The following is an 18668-nucleotide window of genomic DNA, read 5'->3' on the forward strand; positions in this document are numbered from 1 at the left end:
TCACTTGCTGTCATGTATTAAACAGTGGTGTTACTGCTTTGACTTAATTAAATAAAGGATCACATGTCCACTACTGTTACTGCTGCTACCTACACTAATGTGTACATTTTTAGCTGTTTGAGTCCGTCAGTAGAGTTGGCCTGATAAGAAATAAGCGCAGCCAGGCCTGTGCGTCTGAGTATTACCTCGCTCCACATCCATCAGAGGGCAACAGAAGCCGCAGAATTGTGTTTACCAAATGGTTACCCCGAGCCACGAGTCCTTAAAAACTCTTAAAACATCAGATTTACTATCAAATGGCCTTAAAAGTATTAAATAGTCTTACATTTTAGGGACGAACATATTTTTTCACATTAAAAAACATATTGTAACAAGTGTTTGTTAACTTGAACCAGTTATTCCTCCTTACTTGTGCTTTAGAACAGACAGTAAATGCATTTGTACAACTGTATTTTCACATTTGATGTTTGTTTTTGTTGCAAAATCGGCCTTAAATTCAATTGAACAGTGGATTAAGAAGTCTTAAAAAGTCTTAAATTCAACTTGCTCATACGTGTAGACACAACTTTATTTATTCGGTTTTGAATCGTAAATCACAAACTGCTCCAAACGTACAGACACACACGAAGGCACTTAAAAAGCCAGTATTTGTGAGTACACAGAGAGAACAGGTGGGAGAGGTGCTGACAGGGATGACTCTGATTGTTAGAAAGTCATTTCAAAATGGACTGTTTTTACAGAAAACCAAAATAGACAGGCGGCATGCTTAATACACATGAATCTGTCATTAACTGGCTTTTCAGTTCAAATTTATTCTTAATGTGCCCCATATGTTGTTGGTAAAAGATGGGGAGTCTGCTCAAATAACTAAAGATGTGTGGAGAGGCCCAGGAGCATGTGGTTTGGGTTTTAGATGAATTAAAAGGAAATTCAGCATTTGAATAGAATTCAGATGCGTTTCTGCTTTGATTTAGAGCTAAAACCCAAGTATTACAAAAAAATGCACGCTGTACAACAATGAAAATCATCTCATCTTTCCTGCTACTGAAAGGTATTCTACTGTAAATCAAAGTAGGAGTATGCGAGAAACTGTCCTGCTCCCTTCGCAGTCATAGTGAAGTACCGAGAGGCAGCTGGAGTTTTAACGCTGGATTTGCCTTTTTTGTGGCTGTTATATGATTCAGCAATTATGAGACGCAGCTCCGTCGTCACTCGGGCCATCAGATAACTCCTGGCAGGCTCAAGTCTACGGCAATCTGTGCCCAACTCAAATATTTAGAGTGTCCCAAAGACGCTGCTGGAACATAGACAAAGCAAAGGGGATTTTCACAGAGATGACAAGTTACTGTGTTCATGAAAAACAATCACTGCAACCTGATTCAGTTAATAAAGTTAAAATAACGAGCAGGACACATTCAAAGCAAAGCGGGTTGTTACAGAACATGTGTCCTATATAGCAGGCATGAAGAGCTGTGGCTCTTTGGGCTACACAAACCATTGCTGACAGTTACTTTCTATGTGAATGAAATGTCCATTTAAACTCATTTAATTCAGGTTTCTCAGAGTCGGTTGAGTAAGTAAGTTATTTACAGCTTCATACAGCTGATGTGCACAGTGCAAAAACCGACTTCATGAAGTGACACTGTACCTTCACCTCATCAGTGTCCGCACAAGTTAGTCTTTTAATCCTAACTTGGCGTGATAGCATACAGAGTGCTTGAGATGAGGCTGAACACAGAGACTGACTTGAGGTAAGGACTAAATCATGGATGCTTGTAACCCTGCAACTTTACATTTTTCCTACATGTGCTCACATGAAATTCATATTTGACTTTATTTGGTTCTTCTATTGCACTACATCAAACGGTCTTTGGAACAGGACGGCACCACCAGCTCTAGTCACGGAAAGTGTATCCCCCTGCCACAGCCACAGTGGAACTGCACATTTGTTTTCTTTTTTTACAGTTTACTGCACATGAAATGACCTGACGTGGCTTTTCAGATTAAGAAACTCGAGTTTTCCTGTGCCTCTGATTTGTTTTTCAACTACACTTTCATTTCTTTTACCGAATTAATATCACTGCACCGTAACTGTACTTTTGCTTGCATTTTATCCTGCCTGCATCTTGTAACATATTTTCTTCTGTTTTATGGCTCTTTCAACAGCTTCTGTATGTGATTATTAATAGTTCTTAACTTTTATTCTATTTTTCATTTTCTGCTTCTCTCCACAGTGGCTTGCATGTGGTTTCAATGCGTTTCTTTGCATTGTCCAAAGCACTTTGGCTTGAACTGAATTGGATTGGCTTGGCTATACAAATAAAATGCCCTAAATACTCATTCATTGAATGTGTTTGTGCATTTTTCTTCATGGAATTGGCCCAGCCTTCTTTTTTATTCAAGAGTTTCATCAAATGGAATTTTACCTTTAAATAGCTACGGCTTCTTCCTACTGTGCTGTCCACCACATGATCATTATGAGACGTTAATAGTATATATTCACTCACTGCATGGACACATAGCCAAAAACAGAGAGATGAAAGCATTTCTTCTGGAAAATGATGCTCATATCAACCCCAATTGCCTCGAAATGCAGTGTGTTTATTGGTTGTAATACAATCCAACCGCATACTGAGATACTTGAGTTCAGCGTGATGTCTCTGACAGAGTAATGTTGGACTTGACAGCTAGTGCAATCAACTAGGTCAATACAAACTCAAGGAATCGGGTTACGTTAATGGAAAGTGAAGATCCTTCAGATTGCTCATATCTTTGATGCACTGTTACGCTTTCTATTCCCCTTCCTCTCAGCTGCATTCACAACCCTAACGCAGTGTAAATAAACAAAGTGGAACGCTTTAACAGAGACATGCATATGTATGAGATGTAAAATAATTTGATCCCTTTGAGCGTTTCCTTGTCAACTCTCAAAAGCAGCGCATTGAGTGATTTTGTGGGTTTGTGTGTGTTTTCCACAACAAAAGTTTCCTTCCCCCCTTGTCATAGGTGCCATCTCATTAGCGGTAAATCACTGAGCCGACATTTACGTTGTACCCAGTCACACAGCGTCTCCTTTTCAGTGGGAGTCTGATATCACAGCAAAGCAATGCAGTGTTTGTTCAGCAGGGTACAAGAGATTTCACACACACAAATCATTCTGCAGTTTAGTGCTTGTGACTGGAGTTGTGGGGTGGTGAACTGAAAGTGGGTGACAAAAAAAATGTCTCGTGAGAACTGAAAAAAAATGTTTTACATCCTAATATTAGAAGCCACCCAAAAAATTTAAATATGAGAGAAGCCAAATATGCATGCGATGTTTATCTGTCCTCGCGCTAATTCCGATCACACTGAGGAGCTTGAAATGAAAAAGAAGCTACTCTCAACGTCTACACATCACGTAGGAGGTTGAGTGCACTCATTACGGAGGTTTAAATGAATTTATAAGAAGCTTTCCCTGTCTCACATGAAACAAAATGTTGATGCCACACGGATGGCACCTTCCTTAGAGCCGTGTAGCAGTAGAACATACGAGTAAAGCAGGGCTCATGTCATTAGAAATCAAAAGCCCTATCCTGTCTCGTAACAAAAGAAAGAAAGAAGGGTATTTTTTTAATAGAACTACTTTACGATGATATGCATATACTGTATTGTCTATTGAAATACTGGACACTAATGTTTGCCTGCAGTAATCAAATGGAAATGGCAAAACTACTTGATTGTGGCTAGAATGTTTGAGTTTTGTTGCACATGTAGTAAGATGTTGGGAAAATATACCGCACCTTCATTAGCATATGATGGAATCTCTGCTGTACAATGCGCTCTCCTGTTATTGTAATTAACAGTGGAAAATAAGTATATACCTGGTAGTATAGTGTGGATGTGAATTACTGCACCTGTTAAGATTCTGGTATTAGGTGATGAAGATGATGGCTTTGTTGTATTCCAGTGTACCAGGTGGCTGTTTGCTGGTAATTCCAAACATGTTGAATTGACAGTGTAAGTTCGGCAGGTGAGGCTGAGACGCATTTCCTCCCACAATGTGAAACCTTCAGTGACATAAGAAACAAGTTCAACTCTGTGAATCCAAAGTACTCCTAGCAGGAGGAGACAGAGTATATCTTACTGCCCAATATGTATGAGCATGCCACAAACTGAGGGACAATGAATGAACAAGACACTCATACATACATACATACATACATACATGTTTGTACGTGCCAGGTGATAGACCGGTGACCCCCCTCACCCCTTGTGTGCTGGGACAGGCTCCAGCCTGCGGTGTAAATAATGAGTGGAGGGATAGAATTAATGGAACAATGTAAAAAGTACATTCATTTATAGAAATAATACTGAATAGTGAACATAATCGAAGTTTAGTGAGGTAGTTAATCAAGTCAAGTACATGCTGCTTGTTACTTAAACTTAATATGAGAATCATATTTCTTCCATCACCAGTGGAGTCACCCCAGGGTGACCTTCCAGTGGGGAAAACATGATGCAGCGCCATGTAGGCTTTGTTTTTGTCATTTGTATTTTGCTGGGCAGAATAAAGTAAGACGTAATTTGTAAAGAAAGGGCTCGTATTTCTGCCTTGAAGCATTTAAATACATTATTAATGTCATTTTATTGTCAAGTTATGCACATTGTTATCCCATTAACTGTAGAAATCTGATCTGATCTCATCTGATCCACTTCCTCAGTACATACGTGGTTGTTGTCACTGTGTAGTGCGTCTGTTACTCTGCCCGCAAAGCACGATTCCAGACCTGCGGCCTCGAGCTGCAGTGGTTTGAGTTTCAAATGACAAAGTGCTTGTGTATTAATAATAACATATTCAATACATTTCTCACACCAGTAATTTGTACTTTAAATACACTTGATAATCAAGTATTTGCTATTTTTGACAAGACACTTTTTGATGTATTTATGCACACACACACACACACACAAAGTGAAAAGGGGGGGCCAGACCTGTGTCTGTGACTTTGTGGTGCCCCACTGCATGAAGCCCTTTTTATTATTCCCTCCTCTGGCCTTCACACAGCCTGAGTCCTCCCGTTTGCCATGCACATTTATCAGCCCCCCCCCCCAACAACAGGACACATTTAAACCCTCTTTCTGCACAAACTGATGCCCCAGCTGAGGTATACACAGCACAGCATTACTAACAACTGTCACCACTCACTCTTGCTTGGCCAGACATTCTCATAATCTGGCATCAACAACCCCCCCACATAGACACAGATCGCTCCCTGTGTGATAAGAGCGACCTGTAGCACCCTAGTGCAGTAACATGTGGGGAGTCTGGGGCAGAGCTGCACATGTGTGTGTGTGTGTGTGTGTGTGTGTGTGTGTGTGTGTGTGCCCTGTACTGAGTGCACAGACTGCACGGACGGACGGACGGACATGGGAAGTGTGTGCAGGACCTGCTCTCGGTCTTGCAGGGGCTCCGGAGGGGGCCGTGCACCCCGCTTTGGGAAGCCTCAGTTCAGCCTCCTCGGGCGAAGGCCCGCCCCCAGATGGAGCCCTTAGTAAAGTGGCCACAGATAGTGGTGAACTGTGTGAAAGTTGGAGCTAGAGGGGCTGTCTGCCCACACTTCGCTCACATATCACGCCAGCTTCGTTACCTAAACCCCGGAGAGCTGTGAGAGAGGAGCCGCTCTGACACTCGTCCAGCGGAGCGACCCGAGCTGCGAACCGACTTTACTCGGGCTTTTTCTGGAGACTCCGCACGGTACGTCCGCTCCCCCTCCGGAGGCTAACGCTGTCAGCGCTCACCTCTTAGCTTGTTTCTAGAAGCCTGCTGTTTAGCGACAGACTGTCCTTGTACGCAGTGTCTGTGAAAGCTTTAAAAAGAGTCTTTTCCAGCTCGCTAAACGCCCCTAAAGCAGAGCCGAACATCGGACATGCAGCTCTCCCTCCTCCTCCTCCTCCTCTGCTCCTTCAGCTCCATGCTACTAGCTAACGGCTCCTCATGCTGATGCTCACGGTGGGCTCTAACTTAACTCCTGCATGGCACTAATAAACATGAGGCACATGTATCCACAGTAGTTATCCCCATCTGACAGAGAGCAGCATGTCTCTGGCTCTGTGTGTGTGTGTGTGTGTGTGTGCGTGCGTGCGTGCGTGCGTGTGTGTGTGTGTGTGTGTGTGTCTCACTGGCTGCCAGTCCTGTGGCATGAAACGTGACTGACAGTGTGTGTAAGATTTGACATAACAACCGAGGAGCTGTGCTGTCAGGTTGTTAACTGTGTACATGAATGACATGACCCTGATCAATAAGTACTTGTTAACTATGAGAGCTGTCTGATCTGAACCTTCCATTACTGATGCACTGATGCAAGTTTTCTCAAATGCGAATGAGCAGTCTAAACATTTGAATTGCATTTCAACATTAACATTTAAATGCCACATTGAATCAGATGTTTTTAATATACAGAGGCTACTAACAGTGACTACAGCCCGCCAAGGATTTCTTGTTTAAACTATCACTTTTTACGATAATTGATCAGTTGTTAAATCTGTGAAATGTCAAAAAAAAAAAGGTAAAGTAGCAAATCCTCACACCTGAGAAACTGGAAGAAGTTAAGAAAAAGACTGAAATGATCAAATTATCCCGAAAGTAGTTGAATTTTATTTTTTGACTTCTGCAAAGCAGATTGTATGTTTCGTAGCTGATTGCTGCAGGTACACGTGTGTGAAGAATCGCTGTGCATGGCGTCTGAGTCGACAAAGGTGCATCACTGTGGTGATCGGCCTTTCAGAGCTGTGCTTTTGTGATGGAAGGAGTGGGAGGTTTGGTGGTTTGACTCCTGAGCCTGTAGCTGCACATTCACACTGGAGGAGGAGAAGAGCTCATTTAAGATCATTCACCAGGTCATGTGACCACATGCACCTCTAGATGACTTCTGAAGCAAACTAGTGCCAGATTAGTAAGTCTGAACAACGTTCTCACATACCACAAGATGCTGTGTGTTACACAGACACTGCCTCGGCCTTTCGTGTTGCTGCTCTCTTTGCTTCTGGCTTTGCGATTACGGGAACGTAGAGTATGCCCTCTGGACGTAACAACACTTAACCCCGGTCCGCGCATACGTGATGACACAGATATAAGCCAGGCCTTAAACATTGAAGTGACCACAAGTATGTAGCTTGGTTTCGGTAATGTGCAGCACACTCAGTCTGGGGTCTGCATGTTCTGATGAACTTTCCAGATCTTCTTTGGGTGGAATAGTTGCTCGGCTTAGACGGTCAGGGTTGAAGAGAAGTCACATGAGGTGATTTGAGTTGTTGCTGCAACAAAACCAGCTCCGCGGCCTGGAGCTTTTTGAGTGAAACCTGCACGCTCAATTCAAAAAAAAAAAAAAAAAAAGTTGTTGCTGCCTTAAGTTTAACAAAACTCTGATAAAATCCTTTCCAAACTCTATGTGACCTCTCAATAGTATAAGAAACATTTTCTCATAAAGACCTCAGGTCCTGCAGGACCTCTGCAACTGCAGTATTAATCAACAGAGTAAGCAAGACCCTCTTGAATGCTGCTTTCCTTTCATTTGTCTTTGCCTCTAGGAAGGTATTGCAACGCAGTTAACCTTTGTTTAGTCAGTGAGGAGATGAAGGTCAAGGAGGGGCATAAATCAAACAGGGCACTGGCTCTCCCTGACTGGCTGAAAGTGTAATATTTGTCATGATCATCCAAAATGACTTTCCAGCCCCTGCAGCCGCCACACAGTGAAAGGCCCTTTTGTCCTGTGCAAGCTGCTTGCACTGCAGTGCGATGCACCTTTAGTAGGTTGTGCATCACAGCCCGTACAACCTCTATGGTTCACCACGAGTCAGATGGGTGCACATCTGTTTCTTCTACACGGCACTGTACTAGTCACACACGCTGCCTTTAAACTGTAAGTGAGTGCGATTCCTGTCATAGCACCTTCACTGTGGTTACCTTTACAGCAACGCTTTTGTTGATGTAGAAAAAAAACACCCAGTGAAGTAGTTTGAATAACTTTGTCTGTGGACCATATCTTTCTAACAAAAATGTTTTGGCTGTGGCTGCAAAACACACCCGCTAACAATCTAAAACTAGCCAGAGCCACAAACATACCAGTGAAAATGATTTTCAGAATAAACCAGTGCAAATTTAATCTTTCGATCATCCACTTTTTGAACCTTGATTCAGCCTTTAAAAAAACACGGCCCTAGATGATTGGAATAGAGGATAAATGTTAAGCATTGCTCTGTGCATAATATGCTGCTGTCTCCATCTGAATCTCACAGCTCACCGCTTTGATGCAATGGCATTGATATCTTTCCATCTCATGTTTTTCCTCTTCGCTTTACAGCCTCTTCGAAGTCAAGCCGACGTATATCGGTACGGGCGAAAACTGAAGTACAGAGAAGTTTTGTTTGAAGCCATTTAGAAACATTGAGGCCGTGATACAAATAGGAGCACTTACAATTAAATTTTTCAGCAAAAATGTATTTTCTGTACTAAGCTATACCACATTGTTGAGCTACAATTTGAACCCTTTTCACTTTTTGTGAAAAAATAAACGACAGGGATGCTGCAGCTATTGGGCACATTTCCCCATTTCTAAAAGAAGATCTAACCCTGTTTAGACATATTTGTGGAAACAGCATCTAGGTGTCAGTCCTCTGGGTGGGTTTTTCCCACGGCAGCAGCTGACTGACATCTGAGGGGTGGCTTTGCTTGGAGACACACCGACAGCTTCCGTGGTGCTTTACTGACTAACTAAACCCACACAGTGCTGGAAAGTCATTTAAGACATTCGAGACATTTTGCTTTTTGTCACGCTCATCCAGCTAGGAGGAGGAGTGGGTCTTTCATGGTTGCAGTTATAAAGCAAGGTGACCTGACTCACAGAGAACGAGTGGCTGTGTGACCTCAGCTGTCTGTTAGTCACCCAGTGATTTGAATCATCTCACAGAATAATGGAAAGAGTGCTCTAATCACAGATGGGACTAACCATTGGCTAATGATGAATAACCCCCCCACAGCTGTAACTGCAACTGAAGTGATAGCACTGTTAGGGGCTGCCCACACACATGTTGCACCAATCACATTACAGTTGGAAGTCAAAACAAACATGGGATCTGTAAGCACATTTTATTTAGCAACAATATATTTTAATGTCAGTTTAATTGTTTAATTTATTTTATTCAATTATTTCTTTTAGGTCAGTGAAGAGTAACTCTGAGTGTCTGAAAGTGTCGGTACGGTACAGTGCATGGACTTTTTGCCCCATCACAATGGCCAACGTGTGAGGTTAGATTGCTAAAGTTAAAGCTTCAGATGATGTCATGCTGATGAGTGCGATGGTAGCAAGCTGCTTACTCAAGACCCCGCTGGAGCATCCAGTGTTTCCTGACGCTCTCAATTAAAGTGCGTTAACAACCTGTGGCATGTTCCAAAGTGTTTCCCACCCAGCAAGGCAGCCGGTTATCCCCACACACTCCTCACACACTCTGACTGGCTAGGTGTGTGCAGCACCGTCCTGTGAAGCATGCGTGACCCCCAATTAACCCTCCTGGATTAATCCCCCCCCCCCCCCCCCCCCCCCCCCGCTCTCTAAACTGCAGCTTCTCTTGTCTCATCTCATCACTCCCACAGGGTGCATTAAGCGGAGCCCAGTCCCCCGCTGTTTGTCCGTGCTCAATACAACCTGCTTCTTCTGGCTGACTCTCTCTATTTTTGTTCACTTTGCAGCTGAGGCTTGACGCTGACTTCCTGTAGACTGCTTCGTAGAGAGGGAGACCTTTGTGAAAGCGGGAGAAAGGCCTGTTCGCCCACCTTCCTCACACTGGAAGCTGCAGCATAATCACAAAATGGCAAGAAGATCCCCAATTCCCTTGTTGCTTCTTGCAATATGCTGCCTAGCATCCGCAGGTAAGTCTGTCTCACTGTTAAGCTACGTTCACATGACTGTTGTTTGTTCACCCATACAAACTCTTATAGGTAAGAGCCAAAGTCAAACCCATGTGACTCTGGTATCAGCAATAAATTATACTGACTATGCACCAAACCTTGCAGTTCTGTGTTGTCAGACAACCACAACTTTGCCCATACTCTGGGATTTTCCACTGTTTCTCCCGGCATGCCTTTCTAGACGGTGCTTGTCAGGGTTTTGCGGAAGGGGGATTTACATTTAAGAAAGTGCTGACAAGTTCAATCTCAGTAAACAAACGCTCAGCAGGCCTGCATGTATCTGTCAGCCTGATTGGAATGAGACTCAGAAACTGCCAGATACCCAATAATTTACAGCTGTTCAACTACCAACCAGAGAGAGAGAGAGAGAGAGAGAGAGAGGCAGAGTAACGGAGCCAACGGCAGCTAAGGTGAATACAGGAAATGTAAGTGTGATATCAGTATGTCTTATCAATTCATGTAAGGCTCTGGATGATCATTTCCTGCCACAACCCACCCCAAGTGAGTCTTATCTAAGAATGAGAAATACTCCACCTCCCTCTTTGGGGAATGTGCATGTCACTATACTCCAGTAAGTTCTTGTGAATATGTGCTTTCCGGGAGCGCTGAGACTTCTGTGTGACAGCCTGCCACTTTGCTTACTTGACTGTCACAGTCACCTGTATCTTCTTTAGATTGCTCTCTTTGTTGTTGTGCATTGCTGAGATTATTTCTGGCTGCAGGAGGCAATGACTGACTCACAAACTCCCATGAGCGCGCAATGTCGAGGTTAATGTACTGATATCCAGCACGTATGATTTGGACCATGTTCACAAGTTTAGTTTAGCATGTTAGTTAGTGAATTAGCAGGAGCATTGAAACGTTGCAATTAGATTAACATCCAAAGGGGCTTTGGGACACAGCAAAAATGTAGAGGTGAAGGTGTGGCCAAAACCGACATACTGGTCAGATCGACCTTCTGACCTGATGGTAGCACAAGTTGAAAGACCAGAGGATCACCATTATAATTCATCCTTCATGGGGGCCTGAACATCTGCAACAGATTTCATGGCAGTCTCATAGTTTTGGATACATTCCACTCTGAACCAAAAATGTTTGTGGCACCAGATGATGTATCACTACATCAGTTCATGGAGAGTGGTGGACTGACTGATGGACACGCTGCTGTAGAGCCCTGCCGCTAGCGTGGCAAAAACCAATGCAAATATGTCACAGCTTATTGCTTTAACATAATTGTGTGTGCGGCACGGTAATGAATTGTGTTGCATCATTGAATCTGCCAATGATGTACAAAGTGGGTGGCTCCACAATTCACCAATCACGTTTCAGATTTGTCCCAGGCAGCTTCTCTTCCTCAGGAAAACAAATATTACATGACAGTCTAATTGAAAATGATCATTCAGAGTTATTTTCCCAACATGATTCCTTTTTGCTGAAATGAATGTTGATATTCTGTTTTCTAAGGAGAAGTTGGGTTGTGGTCTTGACTGGCTAGAAGTGGGTGGAGTTTCATGTTGTTACGGAGTGGGCCGCTAGATGTAATTAGAGGAACTGTCATTGCTCTAATGCTCTTATTGGCTCCAAGTTTCAGCAGCAGTTTGCGTTGCCTGGTAACGTGGGCAAAATATTCAATTTACTGACCTTAGCCTGACACTGAGCCCCACAGTTTGATGAAAAATCTGTCAAGTTGGCAACAATCTGGCACGAACCACGCTGAGAGCCCAGTGTACATACCTCTTTGCTATTTTTCAGATTGTGAGATGTCCTATTTACAGAGGCTGGTTTCATAATGTACAGCTTTGGACCTGAAGTCGCTCCAGCTCTAATCTGCAACATCCCATGTTGTTTTTTCGTGGTAGCGCAGGAATAATTGCCCAGTAGGAGGGTTAGCTACATAGCTAATGCTCCAAAACACTGCGGTTTGCATTTTTCATGCCTTCTACGGTCCATTTGCCACCGTAGGTTATTATTTCAAAAGTTCTCTGGAGGTTTGAAGTGCACCCCAGAGAGGTGACTTTTACTGAAACAATAGCAGGGTAGTCAGTATGTGCTGCGGGTAGAGCAAACATCATTTCTCCCACAATGCCAGGATCTCCAACACAATGAAGTCACGTATGAAGTTTTCCTCTAAACTCTTCCTCATACTGCACAATGCATTGTTGTACTGTGTCACAGGGGACAGATATTTACAGTGAGACAACCAAATGCCCTTTCCTCCAAAGTGCCCTGGCAGCGAGCGTCCTCTGCGATTTATGGACAGAACCAAGTTATCCAAACTGCTGCTTTCTGAACAGGTGGAATGCAGTTCAGTAAATATATTTTGGGTTCTTTTTCAAGATTATAAGACACTCCTCCATCTCCATTTGGCCCAGTTTTCACTGTCAACGATAAGCGAATCAATCTTTTTTTTTTCAGCACTCCGCCACTTCAGCTTATCTTTCACCTCTCTCTCTCTCCCTTTCTGTCTCTTCCTATCATCTCACAGCATCTGTGTAAACAGTCACATCTGCCCTCTAAACTTGTCAGGAGAGCTCTTACGTAATGTTTAGATTAGTCTGCAATGAGTCTTCTCTCAGCGTAATGCAATCCAGGATCTGGGCCTCCCATAACTCTTAAAAGTCAGACTGAGAGCACCTTGACGTCCATATTTCAAGTCTCTGCTCTGCTGCTTCACTCTATTTTTTGCTGTTTATAACTTTTTTCTCTTTATCCCCACTACCATTTTGTGGTTGCCTCTTCTCAGCTTGCCAAAGCAGTTATTTTGTGAAGGCTATATCATGTACATTTGGGCTGCGTTTAGGTTTCGTTGATTCTCGGAGGAACCCCGCCAGATATTAATTTAGGGCACTTGCCAGAAACAGCTCCAGCAGGATGCTGGTAATACTGGAGGCACAACGCTGGGCTGGTGGCTCACTGAAAAACACACGACGTTATGGATTGCTGAAGTACTTTCTCCTCCTTTTTGTAGCTTTTTCCTGATTTTACTTATGAGGCAGCTTGATGAATGATGGAGCTATTAATGCTTATCTGTCCTCAGCTATTCACTGTGGAACCACAGTCAGATTGTTAAAAACAATAACAGGAACAAGGAATTGAATTGTGTTCTTATTCACAGTTCGTATGTTCAACTTATGGATTTTTAACTGTAGGGTTTTACAGTAAAGTAAACAACTTTCTCTCAGTGTGCATTTTTGTATACTCTTGGCAGACAAGAGTAGCTGCGATGCCAAAAGTGGTTGTAATTTTTTTTTCCCCCCAGTTGAGCAAAAGGTTCGTTATATCCACAATACTTTCTGAGGGCCAGCAAGAGGGGGACTGCCAAAATGCATTGTGCAACCACTGTAACCTGAGAGGTGGGATAGCCAGGGGGAGGAGAGAGGCAGGCGCAGGCGTGGGTCGCCTGGTCCAAATCGACACACTCCACACACGTAGAGCGTGCCAAACCGACAAAGTCCCTTCCAGCATGCTAAACCAGATGTTGCCCTGTGATTCATGCGAGGAGCTGGAACAGCGCAGCACAGAGGCAGTGTGCTGCTAGGCAGAGTGGTTGGGATGTTTACATAGCAACGGGAGTCCCGTGTGTGTCTAATTACAGGTCTGCTCTCCCCCATGGTGAGGCCTTTATCTTAGCAGTGCCATCAAGGAGGAGGCAGCCTGTCTGTTTCTGGCCCGGTCTGTTTATGTCTTTTGCTTATTAAATAAGGATCACACCGGTATTACCCAGTTTAATTACCAGTGCTGCATAAATTAGATTGTGGATTATTGACTTTGATTAAGTCTCTCTTACTCTGCCTTACTCTCTCTGTCACTCACACAAGAAAGAGCACATGAATGGTCTTCACAGACAGCTTCATATCCTCGTCCAGGTCCATCATATCTCTATGCTTACGCAAATGTGAAGGAGTAAACCACCCCCCCTTCTCTCTCTCTCTCTCTCTCTCTCTCTCCCTCTCTCCATAGTTCCAGTAAGCAGGCGTGTAAATAATTTTGGTCAAAGCCAGTAATGAGAGACAGCTGGGGTGACCGTGCGTTTTCCATTGTGTTTCACAGCACTATGAAAAAAAGCCACTGGAGCTGGAGAGAGTAAAGTGAGAGAGTGACTTCATTGAAGAAAGAGAGAGTAATTGTAAAACACTGGACCCCCTCTATTTAGATTATTCTAAGGAAGCAGCACAAAGTAAATACTGTTGTTCTACCTCGTCCTTTTGGTTGAGGTGTGGTTTTTATTTTTCACCATAACCAGTAAGTTTAGTAAGTAACCAGTAAGTTTATAGAACTTAAGCTGCCTAATCACTTTTCAATGGTGCCATCTACTGAGTGTGTGACTCTTAATTTGCAAAAAAAAAAAAAAAAAGCCCTAATATGGGATTCTAGCTGAAAGCTACCAGGTGGTGTCTGTCATCAGACCAGCCCCTCCTGGGGCCTCACCTTCCCCACTGCGTTTCCACCAGATGAGTCCTGCTGAAAGACCATGTCCCAATTTTGGAAGAGTCCTTAGGAAAACTGGAGTGTCTGTCCAGAAACTGACAGAAGGCCCTTTACTTTGCCCTAAATAACAGATATTTTGGTTAGATCACAAACACACACGCACTTGGAAATGCTCTCGTTTTCCACTTGTTTTTCAAACTTTGATTTCAGATATCTAAGTTAACTAAGTGTGATACCTAAGATTTAGTAGTGCGGGTCTAGACTGTTATAGGACTAATATAATGAGCAGCTGCAGTGGTATACCCTTTAAAAAGTTATGGAATATAGCCTGCTTATCTCATTATTTTAGACATCTGCACAACAAAACAACAATAAAATCAGTTATATGAGTGATACCTCGGTAGCAAGTGAAAGTTTGTAGTGTTCCCTAAACGTCATTTATATTATCTGCTGAATTTCTATTTGTAACTTTTTCATTGTCTGCCGACTGTTCTAACAAGCCAGTTATTCATCACACTTTCCGTTTGTTAGCTCTCCAGTTAAGAGGCCCTCCCAGTGTCCTTTGTGTGTGTTAATACATGAGGCAGCATGGCATCTGACAAGTCATTCCTCTTTTTTGCCCTCCCTTTCCTGAAGATGAAGAACCCTGGAGGAATGTAGTCCCCTCCAGCTGGTGTGAAAACGCTGTCTGCCTTGCCCTTTCTCACCTCCCTGGCTCCCTCGGACCAGGCTCACACTCTGGCACAAAGGCCCAGCACTGTTTCACTCTTTGCTTTCTGTTGATGGCAACCTGCTGCTTCTCAAAGGCCCCTATTATCACATCTGAGTGATGGTACTTTCGTGAAATATCTCCAGATCAAAGACATCTTTTTGGGCTGGTATTTGATCGATGTCAAAAATAAAACAACACCAATCCCCTCAAAGTGCTTGCTATTATTGAGTGCCCCTCACAAATCACAGAGGGAAGACTTATCTGTTGCTTTTTCCTGAGTTTGTTCCTTTTGTAGTAGAACACATGGCTGAATAAGTCTCTTCTTGATACCCAAAATCAATATCATTGTTGTCCAGATCATCCAGTTGAGACATGATGTGGATGAAAAGTGGCGTAATAAACTTTCAAAATGTGATTTGAACATGAAAACATGTTCATTCTGCATTCTGCTCGTTTATCACAAATAGAAAGCATTTCAGCAAGCATCCTTCAAGCTTTCAGCTGACCTCTCTGTCTGAGGTATTGATATTAAATGCTGTATGTTGAGGATTTTCTGACAAGGCACATGATCCAACAGAAATGAAATGAGGCTCATATCAAGTAGGACAATACAAGTGTCCCTCGGGCACACCTCCCTGCCTCCCCTACTGGGTCCGAATCTTTGTGAATGTAGACAAAGTGGCTGCTCCCAAACCCCCGCCAAGCTGCTGTCAGAGAACATGGCTTTTGTAGGCATCTGTGATTGATGAGTGAGACGTCCTTGGAGCAGCAGGACAGACATTTCTCTCCACTGCCACGTTTAACCAGAAAAGACACCCCTGTTCGGGCACTTTTAATGCTGCTAAGTACTGCAAAGTGATAGCTGACGCAGTCCACTCATGGTATTGCAACAAAGTCAGATCTGGTTGAAACGTTCCCACGCCAACACTCCATAATGATGCCAGTACACATACATTTCATGTTTTACACTCGAATAACTAACCACATCCGGAGTGTTTTGTTTATACTCTTAAACGTATTGGTTTAGTTAACTGACACTGGACCAGTTTTGGGTGCTTTGGACTACCTTTTGGATACACTAACAGCCAGTTCTTGTTTCGTGACTGCGCTGACAACTTTCTTTGTTCCTTGACATTATAGGTCCAGACAGCACATGTCAGCACCCATCAGTAAAGACATACAGTGGTACAGCACAGCCAGTAAAGTCTTTAGTCATATGCACATATGCTCGGTCTCTCCCAGCTGTCTCACTTTACACAGTGGCTCCTGTGTTCCTCTGAGAATTAGCCCTGTCATCCATCTCTTCAAAGCCCTCAGATTTACGTCTGCATTTAGAGGTCGAGAGAAATGTACCCACTTCCCTCTCCTCTGCTTGCCTGTTGCTTCGTATGCTTCTCGTAATTGGTCAAGTATTTTTTTGTCAGCTGATGGTGATGGTTTACCAACAGGTGCCCACTTTGTCTGTCAGGGCTGATGAATGATAACCAACGCTGTCCTTTACAAACCGATCCTCTAAATTACCTGTATCGCAGTACACTAGCAGAAAGTATGCTCCTCTTCTCACACAAACACACAACTGACCAGCTCCAGATGTGATCAGCTCTGAGGTGATCAACATGTTTATTGCATCCCCACAGCCCTTTTTTGACCTCAGGCAATATAGTATATATATAATTTAGTAGAGGTTGTTGGGGTGGCCTTAGTATACTGCAAACCCCTCAAGCTGATTTCTGGGTAAAAAATCCCCTGATCTGATCAAACTGAACATGAATGAAAAATGGCAGTAAATGACAGTGCTCTTTTTAGTAAACATGTTTTATTATTTATTTATTTATTTATTATATTTATTTTAACATAAAGTATCAAGTTTCTAGTAACCAAACTAAATATGATGACACTTATTAATAATAATCATAGTATGCTAATAATAAGACTATGAGGTTGACATTTGTGGTTTTGACTCAACAACTATTGACGTCACAGACGTCACTGTCCACCTCAGGATGATCAGTAATCACTCTGGTGATTCCAGAACTTCCCTAATGCCTTCCCATCAACCTCTGCTGTACTTTAGTGCTAATTAGCAAATGTTAGTATCCTAACACACTAAACTAAGATATGGTACATATGGCCTTTAGCTCAAAGCACCATGGTGATTACATACAGCCTGACAGAGCTTCTAGCATGGCTGTGGTCGCTTATTCTTGTTTTTGTCATACTACCGCCATGATGGAAGCTACGATAACCAACTTTGTAATTATTTCTTTACTAGACTGTTATACATCTAGCCATCAAGGAAGGAGTCTCTGTACGTCTGTCCTTGGCTTATCTCGAGAACAATTCATGCGATCACACAACACTTTGCTGAAGTATTGCTGAGGACCCATGGGAGTGCAGTGTCTAGTGTGTAGTCGATCGGATGAGCGGTTCTCAAGAACACTGCAAACAGCACTTCAGAGGGCCAAGCAGCCGGCCTGCACTGAACGGACACAGTCCAAACATTCCCGCCCAGCACTAGTGTACAGAAATGCAGGAAAGTGCATGCACCTTTATTGTGCCCTCTCCCTAACCTATGTGCTGCATATGAGAGGAATGCATTTTTACTGGCACTTTGTTTTTCTTGTAGTCCGTGTCTTCTCTGTTGCTGTTTTTACATCCACAGGGATGCCATTTATTGTCTGAACATCTGTTCATATACTTAAGAACCAACAAAAGCTTTGCCTGTATATCCATACTCGCTCCACATCACCCACATAAATAAAATACAATCCGTTGAAACTCCTGTCTTTTAACTGTTTTTGTAATTATATGCCAGCAGACGAGATTATGGTGGATGAATCTGCCCATAAAGAGTGTTGTGTGTGGTTATATTAAGTTACCGACAAGTTTGCAGGATATCTGACTTCAGATTTCACACTTTGATGAGGGAGTTTACGACTTCCCTAATAGAGTTCAGGCTCACCCCTGCCCTCCTCCCTTCATCCCATTCCAGCTTCCTCCTCTTATGCCTTCAATTTTACAGTCCAGAGATAAATCCTTTTCATAGTCAGACCAATGAAGTGAACTTACACTACCCTTATGAAAGGCTTTACTCACTTCCTGTAGTAGTGGCTGAAGGTTCAGGGGTGAGTGGGCTGCGCTAATGTCAACACTGCAGAGCTAGTGATTCTGTAGTCCAAAGCCCCTTAGGAAAACAAAAGCGGGCAGAATATTACGTTCCCTAAACTGGTTTGTGTGGTTCATGGTCCATGGGAATCATGCCCTGCAGTAAAAAAGAAAGAGACCAGAGGATTCATTTAATCCCGTTGTTCATATGGGAACTGGGATATCTTAGGTAGGGAGGAGATATATTGAAATAAAGAAGCCCCTTTGTGTTACTTTGTATTTATTGTAATTGAATTGGCTTTATTCTGTCTTTACGTTATTGGAAAAATGTATTTAAAATGCATTAAGTGTCATGGTTGTCTTCTTCTGCTCCATTGTCTTTTCATGTAGGGAATGATGGTATTGTTTTGTGAAACACGTGTTGGCATGTGTGAGGTAATCTTCACTGCTTTGACTTTCTCTGGAGAAACACAATTAGCC

General features: G+C 43.0%; 1 protein-coding gene across 1 annotated transcript in view; it reads left to right on the forward strand.

Moving 5' to 3' along the window:
• The first annotated feature begins 9732 nt into the window (after positions 1–9732).
• tgfbr3 (transforming growth factor, beta receptor III) overlaps positions 9733–18668 on the forward strand; it is a 56031-nt gene continuing 47095 nt past the window's right edge. Inside the window, exon 1 of the mRNA XM_070832071.1 lies at positions 9733–9904. Within this exon, the coding sequence (XP_070688172.1) occupies positions 9844–9904 (61 nt within the window). The 5' untranslated portion in view covers positions 9733–9843. The remainder of the gene's footprint in view (positions 9905–18668) is intronic.

This window comes from Pempheris klunzingeri, chromosome 6 (assembly GCF_042242105.1).
Source record: "Pempheris klunzingeri isolate RE-2024b chromosome 6, fPemKlu1.hap1, whole genome shotgun sequence".
NCBI classification, from domain to species: Eukaryota; Metazoa; Chordata; class Actinopteri; order Acropomatiformes; family Pempheridae; genus Pempheris; species Pempheris klunzingeri.